The following is a 22,137-nucleotide window of genomic DNA, read 5'->3' as shown; positions in this document are numbered from 1 at the left end:
ATCAGCTGTCGTGCCACTGCACACCAGGAGCAGCACCCCTGCTACACATGCCATCTTGCCCAGTTGGCTGCTGCAGTTGGGAAGGGGTAGTCCTGGGGGGAAGTAGTGGCTCAAGAGTTCTATCTGCTGGGAATAATTGGTAAGTACAGTCTTGGAAACTCCCTATCTGTCTAGGTTTTTATTTTTTTAATTTATTATTTTTTCTTTCTTTTCTGGGGACACCAGTCTGTGTTCATTCCCTATACATCTTGGGGTATCCCTGGCTTCTGGGCCTCCAATTGCTGAGCTGTGTGTTTTGGGTTTTTGTTGTTGTTGGGAGGAGTGCATGGGCTGGAAGTTGAGCCCAAGTCTCCTGTGGGCAGGTGGGTATTCTGCCATTGGATTACCTGAGCACCCCTGTCTAGCTTTTAATAGGCCCTCAAGTTGAATTGTACCACTACATGAGATCCAGGCCTTGGTTTGGTAGGGAGTTATGGAGAAACCAAGTGCAAAAGGGGACCTTCAACACAAAAGCAAGTAAAGCAAAACTTTAGACAAATGAAGGAAACCAACTTGCAAAATAACCTTATTAGGATAATCAACTGCCCACAACCACAATAGATAATCACAAGGCATTTACTATGTTGTGCTACCATCACCACTGCCTGTTACCAAATTCATGGAACTACACTACACAGAAAGTGAACCCCAAGTTAAACCAGGAAGATCCAGGCAGAAATGGCCCAGCTAAATGACCAAATCAAGACACGGGAAGGGACACAGAATATGGAACAGTTACAAAAGAATATTTACAAAGAAATGAAGAATATCAAGACACTAGAAGAGCATAAAGATTTTAAAAGATTAAATGGAAAGATAGCAGATTTCACAGAGATGAAAGGAAACATAGACCAAATTATAAATATACTAGATTTGCCCATTTTTTAATTGGGTTGTTTACATTCTTTTTAATGATTTATAAGGGTTCTTTATGTTTTATGGATACTAGTTCTTCATTAAATATATGTATTCCAAATGTTCTCTCCAAGTGTGTAGTTTTCTTGTCATTTTCTTAATAGTGGCTTTCAAAGAGCGGACAGTTTAAATTTTAATTAAGTTTATTTTGTCAATTTTTTCTTTTATGTTTGTGCTTATTATTTTATATCTAAGAAATCTTTGCCAATTCCTAGAATTACAAGAATTTTCTCATATATTTTCTTCAAGAAGTTTAAGGATTTGGTTTTTATATTTCAGTCATTCATTCCAAGTTAATTTTTATGTATGGTGTGTGATAAAGGACAAGATTCTTCTTTACTGTTTAATTATTTAGTTGTGCTACTTCTTGAGTTGGATTACCTTAGCCCTTTTTCCCTTTATTAGAGAAGTTGTGGGTTTACAGAACAATCTTACATAAAATACAGATTCCTATAACACTCCACAACCAGCACCTTGCATTTGTTACAATTGATGTTTTATTATTGTACTGTCCGTGGTTTAACTTGGGGTTCACTTTTTGTGTAGTGTAGTTCCATGGATCTGGCAACAGATGGAGGTGATGTAGTTATGCGAATGTAGTTAGCAGCACTGAAATACAGGTCTGAATATCATAGCCTTTTTATTGTAAATCAGTTGACCATCTGTGGGTTTACTGATGGTTTCTCCACTTTGTGGCATTGATCTGTATGTCTATCCTTATGGTAATATCACACTGTCTTGATCAGTGTAACTTTATCACTAACTAAAATCAGTTCATCTAAGTCCTCTAAACTTGTTCTTTTCCAAAATTGTTTTGGCAATTCTAGATTTTTTGCATTTGTATATAAACTTTAAAATCAATTTGTCGATTTCTACAAAATATGTCTATAATTATTCTTTGTTCCCTTGTATGTAATGTCTTGTTTTCTCTACTTACTTATAAGATTTTCTCTTTATCACTATTTTTCTGGAATTTTATTATGATGTTTTTGTTTTTGTTTTCTTACAAGTACTTTTTTTAACTTTTTAAATTGTATAATATAACATATATACAAAGCAAAGAAAGAAAAAAGCAATAGTTTTCAAAGTACTCTTAAACAAGTAGTTACAGGACAGATCCCAGAGTTTGTTATGGGCTACCATACCATCCTTTCAGATTTTTCCTTCTAGCTGCTCCAGAATGTAGGAGGCTAGAAGGAATAAATATGTATTTTTTATAATCACAACAGATTTTTTTCTTTTTTGTGAAAAATACCATATATGCAAAACAACAAATTTCAAAGCATAGCACAACAATTACTTTAGAACAGATTTCAGAATTTGGTGTGGGTTACAGTTCCACAATTTTCAGTTTTTACCTCTAGCTATTTTAAGATCCTGGAGACCAAAGAAATATCATCAATTTAGTGATTCAGCAATCATGATTATGATGTGGTTTTGTGAGATTTTTTTTGTGTGTTTATTCTGTTGATATCATTAGAGTTTTTTTAATCTTTTTTTTACTATGTGTATGCCTTGTTTGGCAGTTAAAAAACTTGTTAATAAAAAACCCATTAGTATTCTCAGAGAAATTGGAGAAAATAATGTCACTCTAAAAAATAAGCAGACTCCTATAAAAAGGAAGCAATAAAAAAATAATAAGAGGTCTTAAAATTGAAAATGATTATCAGAATAACTCAATGGAAATAACAGAATGAATATACTTGCAGTCTATTCAGAAGATAAAGTCAAGAGAGCTTCTGAGAACAGAAAGCAAAAGGAAAAGGCAATTGAAAATATGAAGGAAAAGTTAGTGGACATGAAGCTCATATCTACTAAGAGTTCCAAAAGAAAGAAAAGGAGACAACTGAAGAGAGGAAAACATTTAAAGTAATACAGAAAATAATTTCTAATGGGACACTTGATTCTTCAGATTGAAAGTACTCATTAGTTCCAGCAGGGGAACAAAAAAGGGGCAAAATTAAATACATCTTAGTAACATTTCTGAACTCCAGAAATAAAGAAATAGAACTCCAAAAAGCTTTCAGAGAGGCAAAACAGGTTTCCTACAAAGGCTCGTACATTACACTATGTAACGCTGTATGCTAAATTATGTACCAGTGCCTCCCACATCCTCAGAAAGAGTTATTTTCAAGAAGAATCCTACATTGTCAATTAAGTGTGAGGGCAAATGACTTAAGAAATTTAGTAATCTTATGAGAGCAAGTAAATTAATTATTTTGTTTCCTAGTTTTGGTTTTTATTTTAACCTTGAAGAGAAGGATATTTTCTCAAAAACAGGGTCAGTCATTGTGTTCCCTCTACCTGTATGAACTAAGAGCTGCCTGGCTTAGAACAGGATCATGAGGAGCCTTTTCAGAGATTTAGACCCTTGTTATTAGACTTTGTATTCCTATTGCCTAACATAGCTACCAGCAGCATCTTGTACATGCTCGTATGTTGGCAGAATGAATAGATGAGTGAAGTTTGCTATTCCTTAGTTAAGAAGTAAGCTGACAGTCCTTTAACTCCTTGGGTGGAGAGGAGGTAGTTGGGCAACATGTGCCTTTATCCTAGTGACTCACTGATTGGATTTTTCTCTCTCTAGTTCTAGGCAGCCATTCATTGCCTTCATTTAATAGTTACGTAATTAAGGATCCCAAATCTTTCTACGTGTTGGCTGGAATTTTTTTTGATCATAGCTTCAAAGACAGCAAGGAGCCCTTGCCACTTTCGGTAAGAACATCTTTTCTATAACAATCTCATTTTGCAGCCTTGAGTATGGTCTTACCTTGAGTATGGTTGTTACCTGATCTGTTCTTCTGCTTTGATGTATTTCAACTCTATTAGCTAGTTGCCATCTTATTTTTGGAGGAGATAAGAGAGTGCTCCTGTGTCGGTTGCACAGCTTACAAGCTAGACTTCAAAGTCCTGTTTAGTTTTCTGATTCTTTATGAGAAAACTTATTCTGGGCAAGATTTTCTCCTGAGAGCACAGTATGGCTTAGAGTAGAATGTATATTCCAATGCCAGAGTTTGAATCCCAGTTCTGAAACTTACAAGCTATGTTAAGTTAGTAAGATTTCTGGGATTTAGTTTCTTTATCTGTGTGGTGGGGTTAATATTAGTACCTAACTCATAGAGTTATGAGATTTAAATGAGTTTATCCTTGTAAAGTGCTTAGAATGGGGACCGAAACTGAGGAGTTTTCCTTAAAGATTAGTTATTGTTGTTATTCTTCTTCTTCTCATAACATTTCAAATATGATAGATTTGTTTGTCTATTTGTTTAAGAAAAAGGCAGTGTCGTACACATGGGAATATTTGGGTTTGGGGGATGGAAACCACCAATGTACAGCTTTTGTTTTGTGCAGTGCAGTCTATAGAATGATTGATAGAACTAGCATGGAATGTTGATAGATGGAGAGAGGCATGTGAATAAAACAGTCAACACTTTTGAACGCTTTCTGATACCAGGCACATAGCAGGTTCCAATTCATTTAATACCACAACACCTTTTGAGGTAGAAGATGTAAATATCATCCCCATTTTACTGATGAGGAGACTGGCATGTGGAGATGAAGTAAATTGCCCAAGGTGATTTTGGTTATTGAAGAGATTTTGGATTTGGATCCAATTAGTCTGGTTCCTGAGCCCAAGTTCTGCAACATTCTGCAGCAGTCCTTTCCTGAAGGGGGGCCAATTGCCTATTGTCTGGTTTTCCTAGTACAAGCACAGGAACCATTTCTGGTGAATGCAGGTCTGATACCTTTGCTGTGGGTCTCCCAGGAGGAATATTGGCCAGTGTGGGCGCCCCTCCTCCAACCACAGCTGACATCAGTCACACCTCTCTGCTTTGTTCTCTGCCTTTTCTGAATTTCAGGATCGCATAACCAAATTCATTTTTTCTTTATTCTTCATAGGTTAAGTATCACTTGTGCTTCAGTTACATAAAGAGGAATTATTTGTTGTCGAGGTTAATCTTCTTTCGAGATGATGGTGAAGGCTGGAGCACATCCTATCTTTATCCTCCTAACCCAGGACAAGAACCTCGGGAATATTTATTTACCGACGGGGGACACCCTGGTGAGGAAGCCCCACAGCCTATGTGTGTTATCAGGAGCATGGCTGCTTTCATCCAGCAGCACATATCTGTGATGCTATTTTTGTTGTTTTTCTGTGTAAACGCTTGGTAAATGAGCACTTCAAAGGCGGTTGAAGGAATGATAATCAGAAATGTGGCATTCAGTGTAATACTTACATGGCAGTGTCAATTAAAACATCAGTTATTTATTTGATTGTTTTGTAACCATATTGTATCACTTGAAGGGTTGAAGCATTTTACCTGAACAATGAGTGTGAGTCCCTATCTTATGTTTCTGTTTTAACTTTTCTTTTATAAAAATATATATATTTGCCTTTAACCTTCATGCAGACTCCATTTAAGTGGCCAAATTTTTATGTCATTAAAACTCCCATAAAATACTCTACTTTTTCTCTAAAGTGATTTCGCTTGCTATCCTTGCTCTAGAGACTTGCTTGCCTTCTTTGTGTGGCTCTCAGCCTTCATGATACAATAGTATAGTATGTATGCTGCATTCTAAAGTGGCATATTTATTTATTTTTGAATTATAACATATTATATACCATTATATATTATATACCATTTCTGATTGTGTGTTTAAGGAAAAATTTCTCATTTTGGAAACTTACCTTATTTTTGGTATACTTATTTCCCACAACAGTTTCTTTTAGCTTTTTTTAATTTATAATATAACATATATACAAAGCAAAGAAACAAAAAACAAAAGTTTTCAAAGCAGGACATATCCCACAGTTTGTCATGGGGTTCCATACCATCATCTCAGATTTTTCCTTTGAACTGTTCCAGAACATTGGAGGCCAGAAGGAATAAACTTTTTTTTTTCACAATTCACTTCTCTTTTTTGTGAAAAATAATATATATACAAAAAAACACTAAGTTTCAAAGCAGAGTGCAACAGTTATTTGTAGATCAGATTTCAGAGTTTGGTATGGGTTACAGTTCTACAATTTTCGGTTTTTACTTCTAGCTGCTTTAAGAAACTGGAAACTAAAAGAAGTATCGCTATAATGATTCAGCAATCATACTGGCTTGTTAAACCCTACCTTCTCTAACTCCACCATCACCTATGATCTTTCTATCCCACTCTTTAAGGGTATTTGGGCTTTGGCCCTTCTAACTTTGGGCTAGAGAGATGGAACTAGCTGATGTTCTGGAGAGGCTGGTCCCTCTAGATTTCAGGACTTACCTGGTCCTGGAACCCATCTGGAGGTTGCAGGTTTCTGGAAAGTTACCCTAGTGCATGGAACCTTTGTAGAATCTTATATACTGCCGTAGGTGTTCTTTAGGATTGGCTGGAATGGTTTTGGTTAGGATTTGCCACAACCATTTCTTAAATTGCTGTGGCATGATTTTTCCTACAGTATTTTAGCTGGTTTCCGACTTTGTTTCAGCATATCCTCTCTAATTAGGAACGTTCTGATCCTTAAGCATTCTCCAACAAGAACAAGAAAAGGAGGTAGAGATAAGAATGTGCACCTCGTGAAATGCCATCCTATGACTTTCTACTGAGTCTCCCTGCATTTCCATTTCCTTGCTTGCAGATGGAGGAACTGTCTAGGCCTGTTTTCAGCTTAGCAGCTGGCACCACCCTTTTAAACCTAGAGGTTTCTCTCCCTTCTCCCTGGCTGCTTGCTTTTTTTACCGCTACCTGTTACAGGGTATTGGGTGGGTACTTATCTTGATGCAGTGGTAGATTCTGAAAAAACGAATAGGAAATCTAACCACGAGGTCACAAAATATAATTTTCACTTGCCCTGCTCTCTTTCTGCCACATCAGCCTTCCATGCTTGCTGCGTGGCTGGAGGACAAGAACTGAGCATGAGCAAGGGGGCTCAGGTACTTGCTTTGTTAGAGTGACAAGTGCCAGGGCTGCCTGGCCACTGCTGCAGTTCACTGATGAACCTGCTGAGCACCTATGGGCTTTAGCTGCATATTTGGGGGGCAGAGGACGTGCAGGGCCAGAGCTGACCATAGCAGGTGTCACCAGTGGATGGCAACTTAGAAGTGAGATATCTGTCAACCTGGAAGAAACATGATTTTGTTCTTAGGAACTTGGTCCCCGCTTTCTGTCTATAAATGTCACTGTTGTTTGTTCCTTCCTTTTAAAAATATGTTTTAATGTTGTTATTGTTTTTTCTTAAAACAGTTGTAGGTTTACAGAAAAATCATGCATAAAATGCAGAATTCCCATGTATCATCCTATTATTAACACCTTGTATTAGTGTGGAACATTTGTTGCAACTGATGAAAGAAGATTTTTATATTTGTACTGTTAACTGTAGTTCGTGGTTTACTTTAGTGTTCACTTTTGGGTAGTAAAGTCCTATGGATTTTTAAATAATTTTGTTTCTTTTAAAATTTATATAACCTAAATTTTTTTCTTTGAGCACATTCAAATATATATTTCAGTGTTGTTAATTACACACACAGTGTTGTACCCCATTACTGCCATCCTTTACTAAAACTTTTCCATCACGGCGAAAAGAAACTGTACAATTTTAGCTATAAATTACCATTTTCTACCCCAACCCTGACCCCTGGTAACTTATATTCCAGTTTCTGACTCTATGAATTTGCTTATTCTACTTCTTTCATATCCATGAGATCATATAACATTTGTCTTTTGTGTCTGGCTTATTTCATTCAACATGTCTTCAAGGTTCATCCACATTGTTGCATGAATCAGATCTTCATTCCTTTTTTATGGCTGAATAATATAGAGTGTATATACACATTTTGTTTATCCTTTCATTAGTTGATCAACTCTTAGATTGAGTCCATCTATTGACAGTTGTGAATAATGCCTCTATGAACATTGGTGTGAAAATATCTGTTTGAGTCCCCACTGTCAATTCTTTTGGGTACATATCTAGAAGTAGGATTACCAGGTGTGCTGGTTTGAAAGGATGTCCTCTAGAAAAGCCATGTTTTTATCTAAATCCCATTTCATAAAGGCAGAATAAACCCTATTCAATACTGTATGTTTGAAACTGTAATCAGATCATCTCCTTGGAGATGTGATTTAATCAAGAGTGGTTGTTAAACTGCATTAGATGACGACATGTCTCCAACTAGTTGGGTGGGTCTTGATAAGTTTCTGGAGTCCTATAAAAGAAGAAACGTTTTGGAGAATAAAGGAGATTCGGAGAGAGCAGAGAAAGCTGCAGCATCATGAAGCAGAGTCCACAAGCCAGCAACCTTTGGAGATGAAGAAGTAAAACGCCTCCCAGGGAGCTTCATGAAACCGGAAGCCAGGAGAGAAAGCTAGCAGGTGACGCCGTGTTCACCATGTGCCCTTCCAGCTGAGAGAGAAGCCCTGAGTGTGTTCACCATGTGCCTTCTCACTTGAGAGAGAAACCCTGAACTTCATCAGCTTTCTTGAACCAAGGTATCTTTCCCTGGATGGATGCCTTTGATTGGACATTTCTATAGACTTGGTTTAATTGGGACATTTTCTTGGCCTTAGAACTCTAAACTAGCAACTTATTAAATTCCTCTTTTTAAAAGCCATTCCATTTCTGATATATTGCATTCTAGCAGCTAGCAGAATAGAACACCAGGTCATATGATAATTCTGTATTTAACTTTGGCAGTTTTTTGAGGACCTGCCAAACTGTCTTCCACAACAGCTACACCATTTTACATTCTCATCAACAATGAATGAGTGTTCTATTTCTCTGTATCCTCTCTGACAACTTGTAATGTTCGGGTTTTTTTTTTAAATAGTAACCATTCTAGTGGGTGTGAAATGGTATCTCGTGGTTTTGACTTGCATTCCCTTATTGGCTGATGGTGTTGAGCATCTTTTCATATACTTTTTGGCCACTTGTTTTATCTTCTTTGGGGAAATGTCTATTCAAGTTTTTTGCCTACTTAAAAAAAATCTAATGCCAGGCATACATATTTTTTTATTTGAGAAGCTGTGGGTTTACGGAATAATCATGCACAAAATATAGGATTCCCATATACCATCTTTTTTTTAACCATATGATCATTCCATTCTTCATTTTTATTTATTTATTTATTTATTTATTTATTTATTTATTTATTTATTTAACATAACAAAACACATTCTTACCATGTGATCATTCCATTTTTGATATATAATCAATAACTCACAATATCATCACACAGTTGTATATTCGTCATCATGATCATTATAGAAATTTAGGGCCCATTGTATTTTGAATTCTTTTTTTTTTTAATACATGGGCAGGCACCGGGAAGCGAACCCGGGTCCTCTGGCATTCCAGGCAAGCGTTCTTGCCTGCCGAGCCACTGTGGCCCGCCCTCCCATCGTATTTTTAACACCTTGCATTGGTGTGCTATATTTGTTAAAATTGATGAAAGCACATTTTTATAATTCTACTATTAACTATAGTCCATGGTTTTCTTAGGGTTGACTGTGTAGCATAGTTCCATGGATTTTTTAAAAAAAAATTATTATTCTATTAACATTTATATAACCTAACATTTCCCTGTTTAACCATTCAGATATATATTGCAGTGCTGTTAATTACATTTGCAATGTTGTACTACCATCACCTCAATCCGTTACCAAAATGTTTCCATTGTTGCAAATAGGAACGCTACATTTTAAACCTTAACTTTCTATTTCCTAGAACCTTGGTAACCTATACTCTAGATTCTTACTTATTCTTAATTACTTCCTGTCAGTGAGAACATACATTATTTGTCCTTTTGTGTCTGGCTTATTTCACTCAACATGATGTCTTTAAGTTTCATCCATGAACTTCATACCTTCTTTAGGCTGAATTATATTCCATTGTCTGCATATACCATATTTTCTTGATCTGTCTTTGATTGATGGACACTTAGGTTGTTTCCCATCTTTTGGCAATTGTAAATAATGCCTCTGTGAACACCAGTGTGCAAATATTTGTTCTAGTCCCCACTTTCAATTCTTTTGGGTATATACATGGTAGTGGAATTGCCAGATTATATACAGTAACCTATATTCAATATTCTGAGCTACTACAATGCTACACCATTTTATATTGCCACCAAGAATGAATGAGCATTCTTTTTTCACATCCTGTCCAACACATAATTTTTAAAAAACTAGTAGCTATTTTAGTTGGTATGAAATGGTATCTCATTGTGGTTTTTTTTTCTTAATAGCAAGTTCTTTTTATTTATTGAGTAGTATTCATGGACTACTGTTTAAACATTCACCAACTGAAGAACATTTTGGTTGTTTCCAGTTTTCAACAATAATGTATAAGCCACTTTGAACATTTATGTTCAGGTTTTTGTGTGGATGAAATTTTCCTTTCTCTAGGATTACAATTGATGGGTCATGTGGTAAATGTATTTTTAGTTGTTGTTGTTGTTTTTTTAAGAAATTGCCAGACTATTATCCAGACTGTGTATACCATTTTACATTCCTAACAGCAGCATATGCAGTCCAGTTTCTCTGCATCCTTGCCAGTATTTGCTATTGTCATTTTTTTATTAATTAAAAAAATTAACTAACAACATTTAGAAATCATTCCATTCTACATATACAATCAGTAATTCTTAATATCATCACATAGATGCATATTCATCATTTCTTAGTACATTTGCATCGATTTAGAAAAAGAAATGGAAAGACAGAAGAAAAAGAAATAAAACGATAATAGAAAAAAATAAAAAATAAAATAAAAAATAAAAATAAAAAAACTATACCTCAGATGCAGCTTCATTCAGTGTTTTAACATAATTACATTACAATTAGGTAGTATTGTGCTGTCCATTTCTGAGTTTTTGTATCCAGTCTTGCTGCACAGTCTGTATCCTTTCAGCTCCGGTTACCCATTATCTTACCCTATTTCTATCTCCTGATGGTCTCTGTTACCAATGACATATTCCAAGTTTATTCTCTAATGTCGGTCCCTCTAATGTGGGACCATACAGTATTTCTCCTTTAGTTTTTGGCTAGTCTCACTCAGTTTGAGGAGAGTAGGTACTAATTCTTTCTGGAATGTTTGGAAGAATTCACATGTGAAGCCGTCTGGTCCTGGACTTTTTTTTGGGGGGAGCTTCCCGTTGTACAGTCTGTATCCCTTCAGCTCCAATTACCCCTTTTCTTTTTTTTTTTTTTTTTTAATTAACGGAAAAAAAAGAAATTAACCCAACATTTAGAAATCATACCATTCTACATATGCAATCAGTAACTCTTAACATCATCACATAGATGCATGATCATCATTTCTTAGTACATTTGCATCAGTTTGGAAAAACTAGCAACATAACCGAAAAAGATATAGAATGTTAATATAGAGAAAAAAATAAAAGTAATAATAGTAAAGTCAAAACAAAACAAAACAAAACAAAACAAAAACCTATAGCTCAGATGGAGCTTCATTCAGTGTTTTAACAAGATTACTTTGCAATTAGGTATTATTGTGTTGTCCATTTTTGAGTTTTTGTATTTAGTTCTGTTGCACAGTCTGTATCCCTTCAACTCCAATTGCCCATTATCTTACCCTGTTTCTACCTCCTGCTGGACTCTGTTACCAATGACATATTCCAAATTTATTCTCGAATGTCTGTTCACATCAGTGGGACCATACAGTATTTGTCCTTTAGTTTTTGGCTAGACTCACTCAGCATAATGTTCTCTAGGTCCATCCATGTTATTACATGCTTCATAAGTTTTATCCTGCCTTAAAGCTGCATAGTATTCCATCGTATGTATATACCACAGTTTGTTTAGCCACTCTTCTGTTGGTGGAGATCTCGGCTGTTTCCATCTCTTTGCAATTGTAAATAACGCTGCTATAAACATTGGTGTGCAAATGTCCGTTTGTGTCTTTGCCCTTAAGTCCTTTGAGTATATTCCCAGCAATGGTATTGCTGGGTCGTATGGCAATTCTATATTCAGCTTTTTGAGGAACCGCCAAACTGCCTTCCACAGTGGTTGCACCATTTGACATTCCCACCAACAGTGGATAAGTGTGCCTCTTTCTCCGCATCCTCTCCAGCACTTGTCATTTTCTGTTTTGTTGATAATGGCCATTCTGGTGGGTGTGAGATGATATCTCATTGTGGTTTTGATTTGCATTTCTCTAATGGCCAGGGACATTGAGCATCTCTTCATGTGCCTCTTGGCCATCCGTATTTCCTCTTCTGAGAGGTGTCTGTTCAAGTCTTTTTCCCATTTTGTAATTGGGTTGGCTGTCTTTTTGTTGTTGAGATGAACAATCTCTTTATAAATTCTGGATACTAGACCTTTATCTGATATATCATTTCCAAATATTGTCTCCCATTGTGTAGGCTGTCTTTCTACTTTCTTGATGAAGTTCTTTGATGCACAAAAGTGTTTAATTTTGAGGAGCTCCCATTTATTTATATCCTTCTTCAGTGTTCTTGCTTTAGGTTTAAGGTCCATAAAACCGCCTCCAGTTGTAAGATCCATAAGATATCTCCCAACATTTTCCTCTAACTGTTTTATGGTCTTAGACCTAATGTTTAGATCTTTGATCCATTTTGAGTTAACTTTTGTATAGGGTGTGAGATATGGGTCTTCTTTCATTCTTTTGCATATGGATATCCAGTTCTCTAGGCACCATTTATTGAAGAGACTGTTCTGTCCCAGGTGAGTTGGCTTGACTGCCTTATCAAAGATCAAATGTCCATAGATGAGAGGGTCTATATCTGAGCACTCTATTCAATTCCATTGGTCGATATATCTATCTTTATGCCAATACCATGCTGTTTTGACCACTGTGGCTTCATAGTATGCCTTAAAGTCCGGCATCGCTAGACCTCCAGCTTCGTTTTTTTTCCTCAAGATGTTTTTAGCAATTCGGGGCACCCTGCCCTTCCAGATAAATTTGCTTATTGGTTTTTCTATTTCTGAAAAATAAGTTGTAGGGATTTTGATTGGTATTGCATTGAATCTGTAAATCAGTTTAGGTAGGATTGACATCTTAACTATATTTAGTCTTCCAATCCATGAACACGGTATGCCCTTCCATCTATTTAGATCTTCTGTGATTTCTTTTAACAGTTTTTTGTAGTTTTCTTTATATAGGTTTTTTGTCTCTTTAGTTAAATTTATTCCTAGGTATTTTATTCTTTTAGTTGCAATTGTAAATGGGATTCGTTTCTTGATTTCCCCCTCAGCTTGTTCATTACTAGTGTATAGAAATGCTACAGATTTTTGAATGTCGATCTTGTAACCTGCTACTTTGCTGTACTCATTTATTAGCTCTAGTAGTTTTGTTGTGGATTTTTCCGGGTTTTCGACGTATAGTATCATATCATCTGCAAACAGTGATAGTTTTACTTCTTCCTTTCCAATTTTGATGCCTTGTATTTCTTTTTCTTGTCTAATTGCTCTGGCTAGAACCTCCAACACAATGTTGAATAATAGTGGTGATAATGGACATCCTTGTCTTGTTCCTGATCTTAGGAGGAAAGTTTTCAATTTTTCCCCATTGAGGATGATATTAGCTGTGGGTTTTTCATATATTCCCTCTATCATTTTAAGGAGGTTCCCTTGTATTCCTATCCTTTGAAGTGTTTTCAACAGGAAAGGATGTTGAATCTTGTCAAATGCCTTCTCTGCATCAATTGAGATGATCATGTGATTTTTCTGCTTTGATTTGTTGATATGGTGTATTACATTAATTGATTTTCTTATGTTGAACCATCCTTGCATACCTGGGATGAATCCTACTTGGTCATGATGTATAATTCTTTTAATGTGTTGTTGGATACGATTTGCTAGAATTTTATTGAGGATTTTTGCATCTGTATTCATTAGAGAGATTTGTCTGTAGTTTACTTTTTTTGTAATATCTTTGCCTGGTTTTGGTATGAGGGTGATGTTGGCTTCATAGAACGAATTAGGCAGTTTTCCCTCCACTTCGATTTTTTTGAAGAGTTTGAGGAGAATTGGTACTAATTCTTTCTGGAATGTTTGGTAGAATTCACATGTGAAGCCATCTGGTCCTGGACTTTTCTTTTTAGGAAGCTTTTGAATGACTAATTCAATTTCTTTACTTGTGATTGGTTTGTTGAGGTCATCTATGTCTTCTTGAGTCAAAGTTGGTTGTTCATGTCTTTCCAGGAACCCGTCCATTTCATCTAAATTGTTGTATTTATTAGCGTAAAGTTGTTCATAGTATCCTGTTATTACCTCCTTTATTTCTGTGAGGTCAGTAGTTATGTCTCCTCTTCCATTTCTGATCTTATTTATTTGCATCCTCTCTCTTCTTCTTTTTGTCAATCTTGATAGGGGCCCATCAATCTTATTGATTTTCTCATAGAACCAACTTCTGGTCTTATTGATTTTTTCTACCGTTTTCATATTTTCAATTACATTTATTTCTGCTCTGATCTTTGTTATTTCTTTCCTTTTGCTTGCTTTGGGATTAGTTTGCTGTTCTTTCTCCAGTTCTTCCAATTGAACAGTTAATTCCTGCATTTTCGCCTTTTCTTCTTTTCTGATATAGGCATTTAGGGCAATAAATTTCCCTCTTAGCACTGCCTTTGCTGCATCCCATAAGTTTTGATATGTTGTGTTTTCATTTTCATTTGCCTCGAGGTATTTACTAATTTCTCTTGCAATTTCTTCTTTGACCCACTCGTTGTTTAAGAGTGTGTTGTTGAGCCTCCACATATTTGTGAATTTTCTGGCATTCCGCCTATTATTGATTTCCAACTTCATTCCTTTATGATCCCAGAAAGTGTCGTGTATGATTTCAATCTTTTTAAATTTGTTAAGACTTGCTTTGTGACCCAGCATATGGTCTATCTTTGAGAATGATCCATGAGCACTTGAGAAAAAGGTGTATCCTGCTGTTGTGGGGTGTAATGTCCTATAAATGTCTGTTAAGTCTAGCTCCTTTATAGTAATATTCAGATTCTCTATTTCTTTATTGATCCTCTGTCTAGATGTTCTGTCCATTGATGAGAGTGGTGAATTGAAGTCTCCAACTATTATGGTATTTGTGTCTATTTCCTTTTTCAGTGTTTGCAGTGTATTCCTCACGTATTTTGGGGCATTCTGGTTCGGTGCGTAAATATTTATGATTGTTATGTCTTCTTGTTTAATTGTTCCTTTTATTAGTATATAGTGTCCTTCCTTGTCTCTTTTAACTGTTTTACATTTGAAGTCTAACTTGTTGGATATTAGTATAGCTACTCCTGCTATTTTCTGGTTGTTATTTGCATGAAATATCTTTTCCCAACCTTTCACTTTCAACCTGTGTTTATCTTTGGATCTAAGATGTGTTTCCTGTAGACAGCATATAGAAGGATCCTGTTTTTTAATCCATTCTGCCATTCTATGTCTTTTGATTGGGGAATTCAGTCCATTGACATTTAGTGTTATTACTGTTTGGATAATATTTTCCTCTACCATTTTGCCTTTTGTATTATATATATCATATCTGATTTTCCTTCTTTCTACACTCTTCTCCATACCTCTCTCTTCTGTCTTTTTGGTTCTGACTCTAGTGCTCCCTTTAGTATTTCTTGCAGAGCTGGTCTGTTGGTCACAAATTTTCTCAGTGACTTTTTGTCTGAGAATGTTTTAATTTCTCCCTCATTTTTGAAGGACAATTTTGCTGGATATAGGAGTCTTGGTTGGCAGTTTTTCTCTTTTAGTAATTTAAATATATCATCCCACTGTCTTCTAGCCTCCATGGTTTCTGCTGAGAAATCTACACATAGTCTTATTGGGTTTCCCTTGTACGTGATGGATTGTTTTTCTCTTGCTGCTTTCAAGATCCTCTCTTTCTCTTTGACCTCTGACATTCTAACTAGTAAGTTTCTTGGAGAACGCCTATTTGGGTCTAATCTCTTTGGGGTGCGCTGCACTTCTTGGATCTGTAATTTTAGGTCTTTCATAAGAGTTGGGAAATTTTCAGTGAAAATTTCTTCCATTAGTTTTTCTCCTCCTTTTCCCTTCTCTTCTCCTTCTGGGACACCCACAACACGTATATTTGTGCGGTTCATATTGTCCTTGAGTTCCCTGATACCCTGTTCAAATTTTTCCATTCTTTTCCCGATAGTTTCTGTTTGTTTTTGGAATTCAGATGTTCCATCCTCCAAATCACTAATTCTATCTTCTGTCTCTTTGAATCTATCATTGTAGGAATCCATTGTTTTTTCTGTGTTTTCTACTTTGTCCTTCACTTCCATAAGTTCTGCGATTTGTTTTTTCAGTTTTTATATTTCTTCTTCATGTTCATCCCATATCTTCTACATGTCCTCCCTCAATTTATCGATTTCGTTTTTGAAGAGGTTTTCCATTTCTGTTCGTATATTCAGCATTAGTTGTCTCAGCTCCTGTATCTCATTTGAACTATTGGTTTGTTCCTTTGACTGGGCCATATTTTCAATTATTTGAGCGTGATCCGTTATCTTCTGTTGGCGTCTGCGCATTTAGACAGATTTCCCTGGGTATTGGATCCAAAAGTTTGGAAGATTTTTCTGTGAAATCTCTGGGTTCTGTTTTTCTTATCCTGCCCAGTAGGTGGCGCTCGTGGCACACGTTGGTCTGCGGGTCCCACCAGTAAAAGGTGCTGTGGGACCTTTAACTTTGGAAAACTCTCGCCGTCCGGGAGGTTCGCTAGCCGAAGTGGCTTGGAAGGGTTCGAGCCGACCCGGGGTCCGAATGCGGGGAGGGTTGCTGGCCGCCGCAGCCCGGGAAAGCGCCTGTCCGAATTTCCTAGTCGCCCGGGCGACAAGCGTGGTGGGAGGACGCCAGCGGCAGCGGCCTGCCCGGGAGAGTGCACGTTCCCAGGGAGTCACGGGTTTGGAAGGGGCCTCCCCCACCCATCACCGTTCTCCGCGGTCTGGGGATTTCCGATCCAATTCTCTCAATTGGTCTGGGGGGCCGCGCGTGGTGTGGGCGCCTGCCGCCACGGTTTCAGGGGACCGCCTCTCCAATTCTCCCAGCCGGCCCAGGAAGGGGGAAGGGAGTGACTCCGGCCGCTTGCCGTCCCGCCCGGTGAAGCCCGTGCGCCTCGGCAATCTCACCCGAGCAGCTTCTCTCAGCCAGCCAGCCGTTCCAGGATGGGGTACGCTGTCTTTTTTTATCTCTGTTGTGGCTTTGGGCGCTGTTCTGTATCATTTCTACTCCCCTAGTAGCTGTCCTGGAGAAGAAACTAAGATCCGCGCGTCTTACTAAGCCGCCATCTTCTCCGGAAGTCCCAGCTTATGTATTTTTTTTTTTTTTTTTTTTTTTTTAAAGAGGGAGGAAGGGAAGGAAAGACAGAGAGAAGGAAGGAAGGATGGAAGGAAGGAAGGGAAACATCTTTAAACGTTTTCTTGTTTTATTGTATTTTGTTTGTTTGTTTGTTTTTTACATGGGCTGGGGCCGGGAATCGAACCGAGGTCCTCCGGCATAGCAGGCAAGCACTTTGCCCGCTGAGCCACCGCGGCCCGCCCCCAGCTTATGTATTTTTAAATCCCTTCTGCCAGTCTGTCTGGTGGGGTCACATTTCATTGTTTTTCCATGTGAGTATCCTGTTATTGCGGCACAGTTTGTTGTATTTTTGTTTGTTTGTTTTTGTTGTTTTCTTTGTTTGCTTGGGAAGTGCATGGGCTGGGAATCAAACCTGGGTCTCCCGCATGGCAGGCAAGAATTCTACAGCCAACTACCCTCGCACCCCACCCTCCCAGTCTGTCTTTTGATTGGGGAGTTTAATTCATTAACATTTAGTGTTACTACTGTAATGGCAGTGCGTACTTCAACCATTTTATCTTTTGGCTTTTATATGTCATCTTATTTTTGTCTCTCTATTTACCCTTTTAGTTACCTTTACTAATACTCTTCTACACTCTCCTCCAAACCTCTCTCTCCTCTCTTTTCCTTTCAGCCTGTAGGACTCCCTTTGGTATTCCTCATAGAGCAGGTCTCCTGTAAATGAACTCTTTCAGCTTCTCCTTATCAGTGAATATCTTAAACTTTCTCTCATTTATGAAGGACAGTTTTGCTGGATAGAGAATTCTTGACAGTTCTCTCAGTATAGTCCAGCTGTCTTGCCTCCATGGTTTCTAATAAGGAATTGTCACTTGGTCTTAACGGCATCCTTATATGTAATGACATGCTTTTCTCTTGCTGCCTTCATAATTCACTCTTTATTTTTGGCATTTGACATTCTGACTGGTATGTGTCTTGGAGGAGGTCTATTCAGATTTATTTGACTTGGAGTATATTGCACTTCTTCATATGGGTATCTATATCTTTCATAAGAGTTGGGACTTTTTTAATATCTTTGTTTTTCCATAATCACACAGTCATTTTGCAAAAGCTATATCCTTATACTGTTATCTTCAGGAAATATGGCTACTGGAACACAGCCCTACAGTTTCAGCTACTTCCCTCTAGCCCCTCTAATACACCATAAACTAAAAAGGAGATATGTGTATAATGTGTTTAAGTAAATTCTCCAAGTTCACTCATTAACGTTAGTTTATATCAGTGAGATCATACAGTATTTGTACTTTTGTTTTTGGCTAATCTCACTCAGCATAACATCCTCAAGGTCCATCCATGTTGTTACATGCTTCATGACTATTCTGTTTTACAGCTGCATAATAATCCATTGTATGTATATACCACAGCTTGTTTAGCCACTCATCTGTTGATGGATGTTTGGGCTGTTTCCATCTCTTGGCAATTGTAAATAATGCTGGTATAAACATTGGTGTCCAAATGTCTGTTTGTGCCCTTGCCCTCATGTTCTCTGAGTAGATACCTAGCAATGGTACTGCTGGATCATATGGCAATTCTATACTTAGCTTCTTGAGGAACTGCCAAACTGCCTTCCACAGAGGTTGTACCATTTTACATTCCCACCAACAGTGGATGTGTGCCTCTTTCTCCACATCCTCTCCAGCACTTGTTGTTTTCTGTTTTTTTTTTTTTTTTTTTTTTGATAATGGCCATTCTGGTGGGTATGAGGTGATATTTTATTATGGTTTTGATTTGCATTTCCCTAATAGCCAGGGAAATTGAGCATCTTTTCGTGTGCCTTTTAGCCATTTGTATTTTCTTTTCTGAGAAGTATCTGTTCATGTCTTTTGCCCATTTTGTAATTGAGTTGTTTGTCTTTTTGTTGTTGAGTTGAACAGTCTCTTTATGTATTCTCGATCCTAGACACTTATCTGTTATGTCATTTCCAAATATTGTCTCCCATTGTGTAGGCTGCCTTTTTACTTTCTCAACAAAGTTCTTGGATGTACAGAAGTGTTTAATTTTGAGGAGTTCCCATTTATCTATTTTTTTCTTTAATACTGTGCTTTGGGTGTAAGATCTGAGAAAGTCCCTCCTATTAGTTTTATAAAATATTTCCCTACATTTTCTTCTAAAATTTTTATAGTCTTAGCTCTAATGTTTAGGTTTCTATCCATTTTGAGTTAATTTTTGTATATGGTGTGAAATATGGATCCTTTTTCATTTTGCATATGGATATCCAGTTCTCCAAGCACCATTTATTGAAGAGACTGTTCTGTCCCAGGTGAGTTGGCTTGACTGACTTATCAAAGATCAATTGTCTGTAGATGAGAGGGTCTATATCTGAGCACTCTATTCAATTCCATTGGTAGGTATATAATATCTTCATGTCAGTACCATGCTGTTTTGACCACTGTAGCTTCGTAATATGCCTTAAAGTCAAATAGTTTGAGACCTCCAACTTCATTTTTTTTCTCAATATATTTTTAGCTATTCAGAGCACCCTGCCCTAATATATTTTGTTTTTCTATTTCTGCAAAGTAAGTTTTTGGGATTTTCATTGGTATTGCATTGAATCTATAAATCAGTTTAGGTAGAATTGACATCTCAACTATATTTAGTCTTCTAATCCATGAACATACTATGCCTTTCCATTTATTTAGGTCTTCTGTTATTTCTTTTAGCATTTTGTTATAGTTTTCTCAGATATTTTGTATCCGTAGTTAAGTTTATTCCTAAATATTTTATTCTTTTGGTTGCAATTGTAAATGGAATTTTTTCCTTGATTTTCCCCTCAGATTGCTCATTATTAGTGTATAGAAACACTACAGATTTTTTAGTGTTGATCTTGTAACCTGCCACTTTGCTGTACTCATTTATTAGCTCTAGTAGTTTTGCTGTGGATTTTTCAGGGTTTTTTACATATAGTATCTTATCATCTGCAAGCAGAGTTTTACTTCTTCCTTTCCAGTTTGGATGCCTTTTATTTCTTTTTCCTGTCTAATTGCTCTGGCTAGAACTTCCAACAAAATTTTGAATAACAGTGGTGATAGTGGACATCCTTGCCTTGTTCCTGATCTTAGGGGTAAAGTTTTCCATTTTTCCCCATTGAAGATGATGTTAGCTGTAGGTTTTTCATATATTCCCTTTATCATGTTGAGGAAGTTCCCTTCTATTCCTATCCTTTGAAGTGTTTTCATCAAGAAAGGATGTTGAATTTTGTCAAGTGACTTTTTTTGCATCAGTTGATATGATTGTGTGGTTTTTCTGCTTTGATTTGTTGATATGGTGTATTACATTAATTGCACAGTGCGTGCAATTCACTAGCATTTGCTGCAGTTTACCAGCCTCTTCCTCTCACTCTTCCTTGGGTGCCTCACAGTATTCTATTAGGCTCCAAAGTTTTAAAAGAGTTGATTAAAACAGTTCCTGCCTGTTTAATAGTTATTTTCATGAAAGAATTGATTCCTGGAACTTCGTACTCTGCCTTCTTTCCAGTGCTGTTGCAAACTTTTTAGCATACATCCTGTTCAACACACATGTTCTATTTGTTCTGTCCTTGTCTAAAATGCATCACTTTCTATTTATAGTAAACATCTCCCTTGTGCTTTATCTTTCCCATTTAATTTAGTAAAGGGACAACAGAACACAACTGTTCACAGTGTCTCAGGGTTCCGTGTCTGCCTGCTCTAAACAATCATTCTGCTCTGGGGGATATTTCCAGACACTGCCTCCTGAATCCCCGAACTCACTCTGGCGTTTTCATTGGCTTATCCTTCACTTTGAGTTTACCCGCTTGGACGCAAAATTCTAGATGTTTTAAAAAATTCTTATTCTGTTCTCCTATCCCCTCTTGCCTAAGCGAGAATACTAGTTCCCTTTTCTTCCAGCTCCCATAGTCTTGGCCATCCCAGATGGTTTCCACTCCTGTTTCACCCTATCTGGAACCCTAGCTTGGAAGAAACCTCTTTCCCCTCCTCTTGCTCAGATTAAGGGGACAAAAAATTAATACTAGAGGGTTGAGATATTTCAGGTTCTCTGATTTGTCCTAATCTTCCAGACCTCTGCTGAGTAGGGATGATGTGTGGTCCCAAAAATGGTCCTGGCCTCTATAGTATGCATTCCTTGGGAAACTGTACTGACTTCTTACCCTCGCACCTTAGGTGAGGGTAATGGGGAGCTTTGCTTTGTGGCTGCTTTTCATCTGTTTATGCTCTCCCATGTTAAGTGGTCTAACATTGTCTGACAAAGCAGATACCTCAATTTAGCACCTAGTTTTTATAGGCTCTGCCTGTACCATTATAGCCTCCATTCTTACATCTAGCTATTAAAGCTCCTGGAGAAGAATTAGGGCAAAATCAAGATCGACTCATTCTCTCTCCTTCATAAAAAGCATCATATTCCTGATTGAAAGCCCATGATTCAGTTCTTTCTTGAAGGACTCATGCTTTACACTTCACTTTAGACTTTTGGTCTCCTTCTTTTGCAAGGGGTTTAGGGTGAACACCCTCTTAGAGAATTAACTGTTTTTGTGAAAATTATGCTGTTAATCAGTACCTCATTGTAGAATGACTACAATTTACCTGATGCTTTGAGCCTGTATTTTTATCAAATGGGACTCCAAGGCCAAGCACTTAACAGTTTCTGGTTCACTCCTGATACGGCCAAGGGATTCACAAGATTCCATAAAAGATATCAACAGTTCTGGAAAGGAAATTCTCCAACATACAATCAATAATATGTAACATTTCCCAGAATATTATTACTAGCAATTTGTTCCTTGCTTGTTCATTGTGATGTATCTGGGGGTCTGTTTAGATCTAGGCCATCGAAAGATCTTATTTACCTCCACTCCAAAGTTCATATACCCCACAGTGATTCTGTCCATTTGGAGGGCCA

General features: G+C 37.2%; 1 protein-coding gene across 18 annotated transcripts in view; it reads left to right on the top strand.

Moving 5' to 3' along the window:
- The window catches only part of LOC143667661 (ATP-binding cassette sub-family A member 17-like), a 234,298-nt gene that overhangs the window by 49,507 nt on the left and 162,654 nt on the right, over positions 1 to 22,137 (top strand). For 17 of the 18 annotated variants that reach the window (XM_077142129.1, XM_077142118.1, XM_077142128.1 and 14 more), the window contains 2 exons: positions 3,542 to 3,669; positions 4,855 to 5,017. The exons of the other annotated variant lie outside the window; for it this stretch is intronic. In XM_077142129.1, the coding sequence (XP_076998244.1) occupies positions 3,542 to 3,669; positions 4,855 to 5,017 (291 nt within the window). The remainder of the gene's footprint in view (positions 1 to 3,541; positions 3,670 to 4,854; positions 5,018 to 22,137) is intronic. 18 annotated transcript variants of the gene reach the window in all.

Source organism: Tamandua tetradactyla, chromosome 23 (assembly GCF_023851605.1).
Source record: "Tamandua tetradactyla isolate mTamTet1 chromosome 23, mTamTet1.pri, whole genome shotgun sequence".
NCBI classification, from domain to species: domain Eukaryota; kingdom Metazoa; phylum Chordata; class Mammalia; order Pilosa; family Myrmecophagidae; genus Tamandua; species Tamandua tetradactyla.
This window is presented reverse-complemented; position numbering and strand designations above follow the sequence as displayed.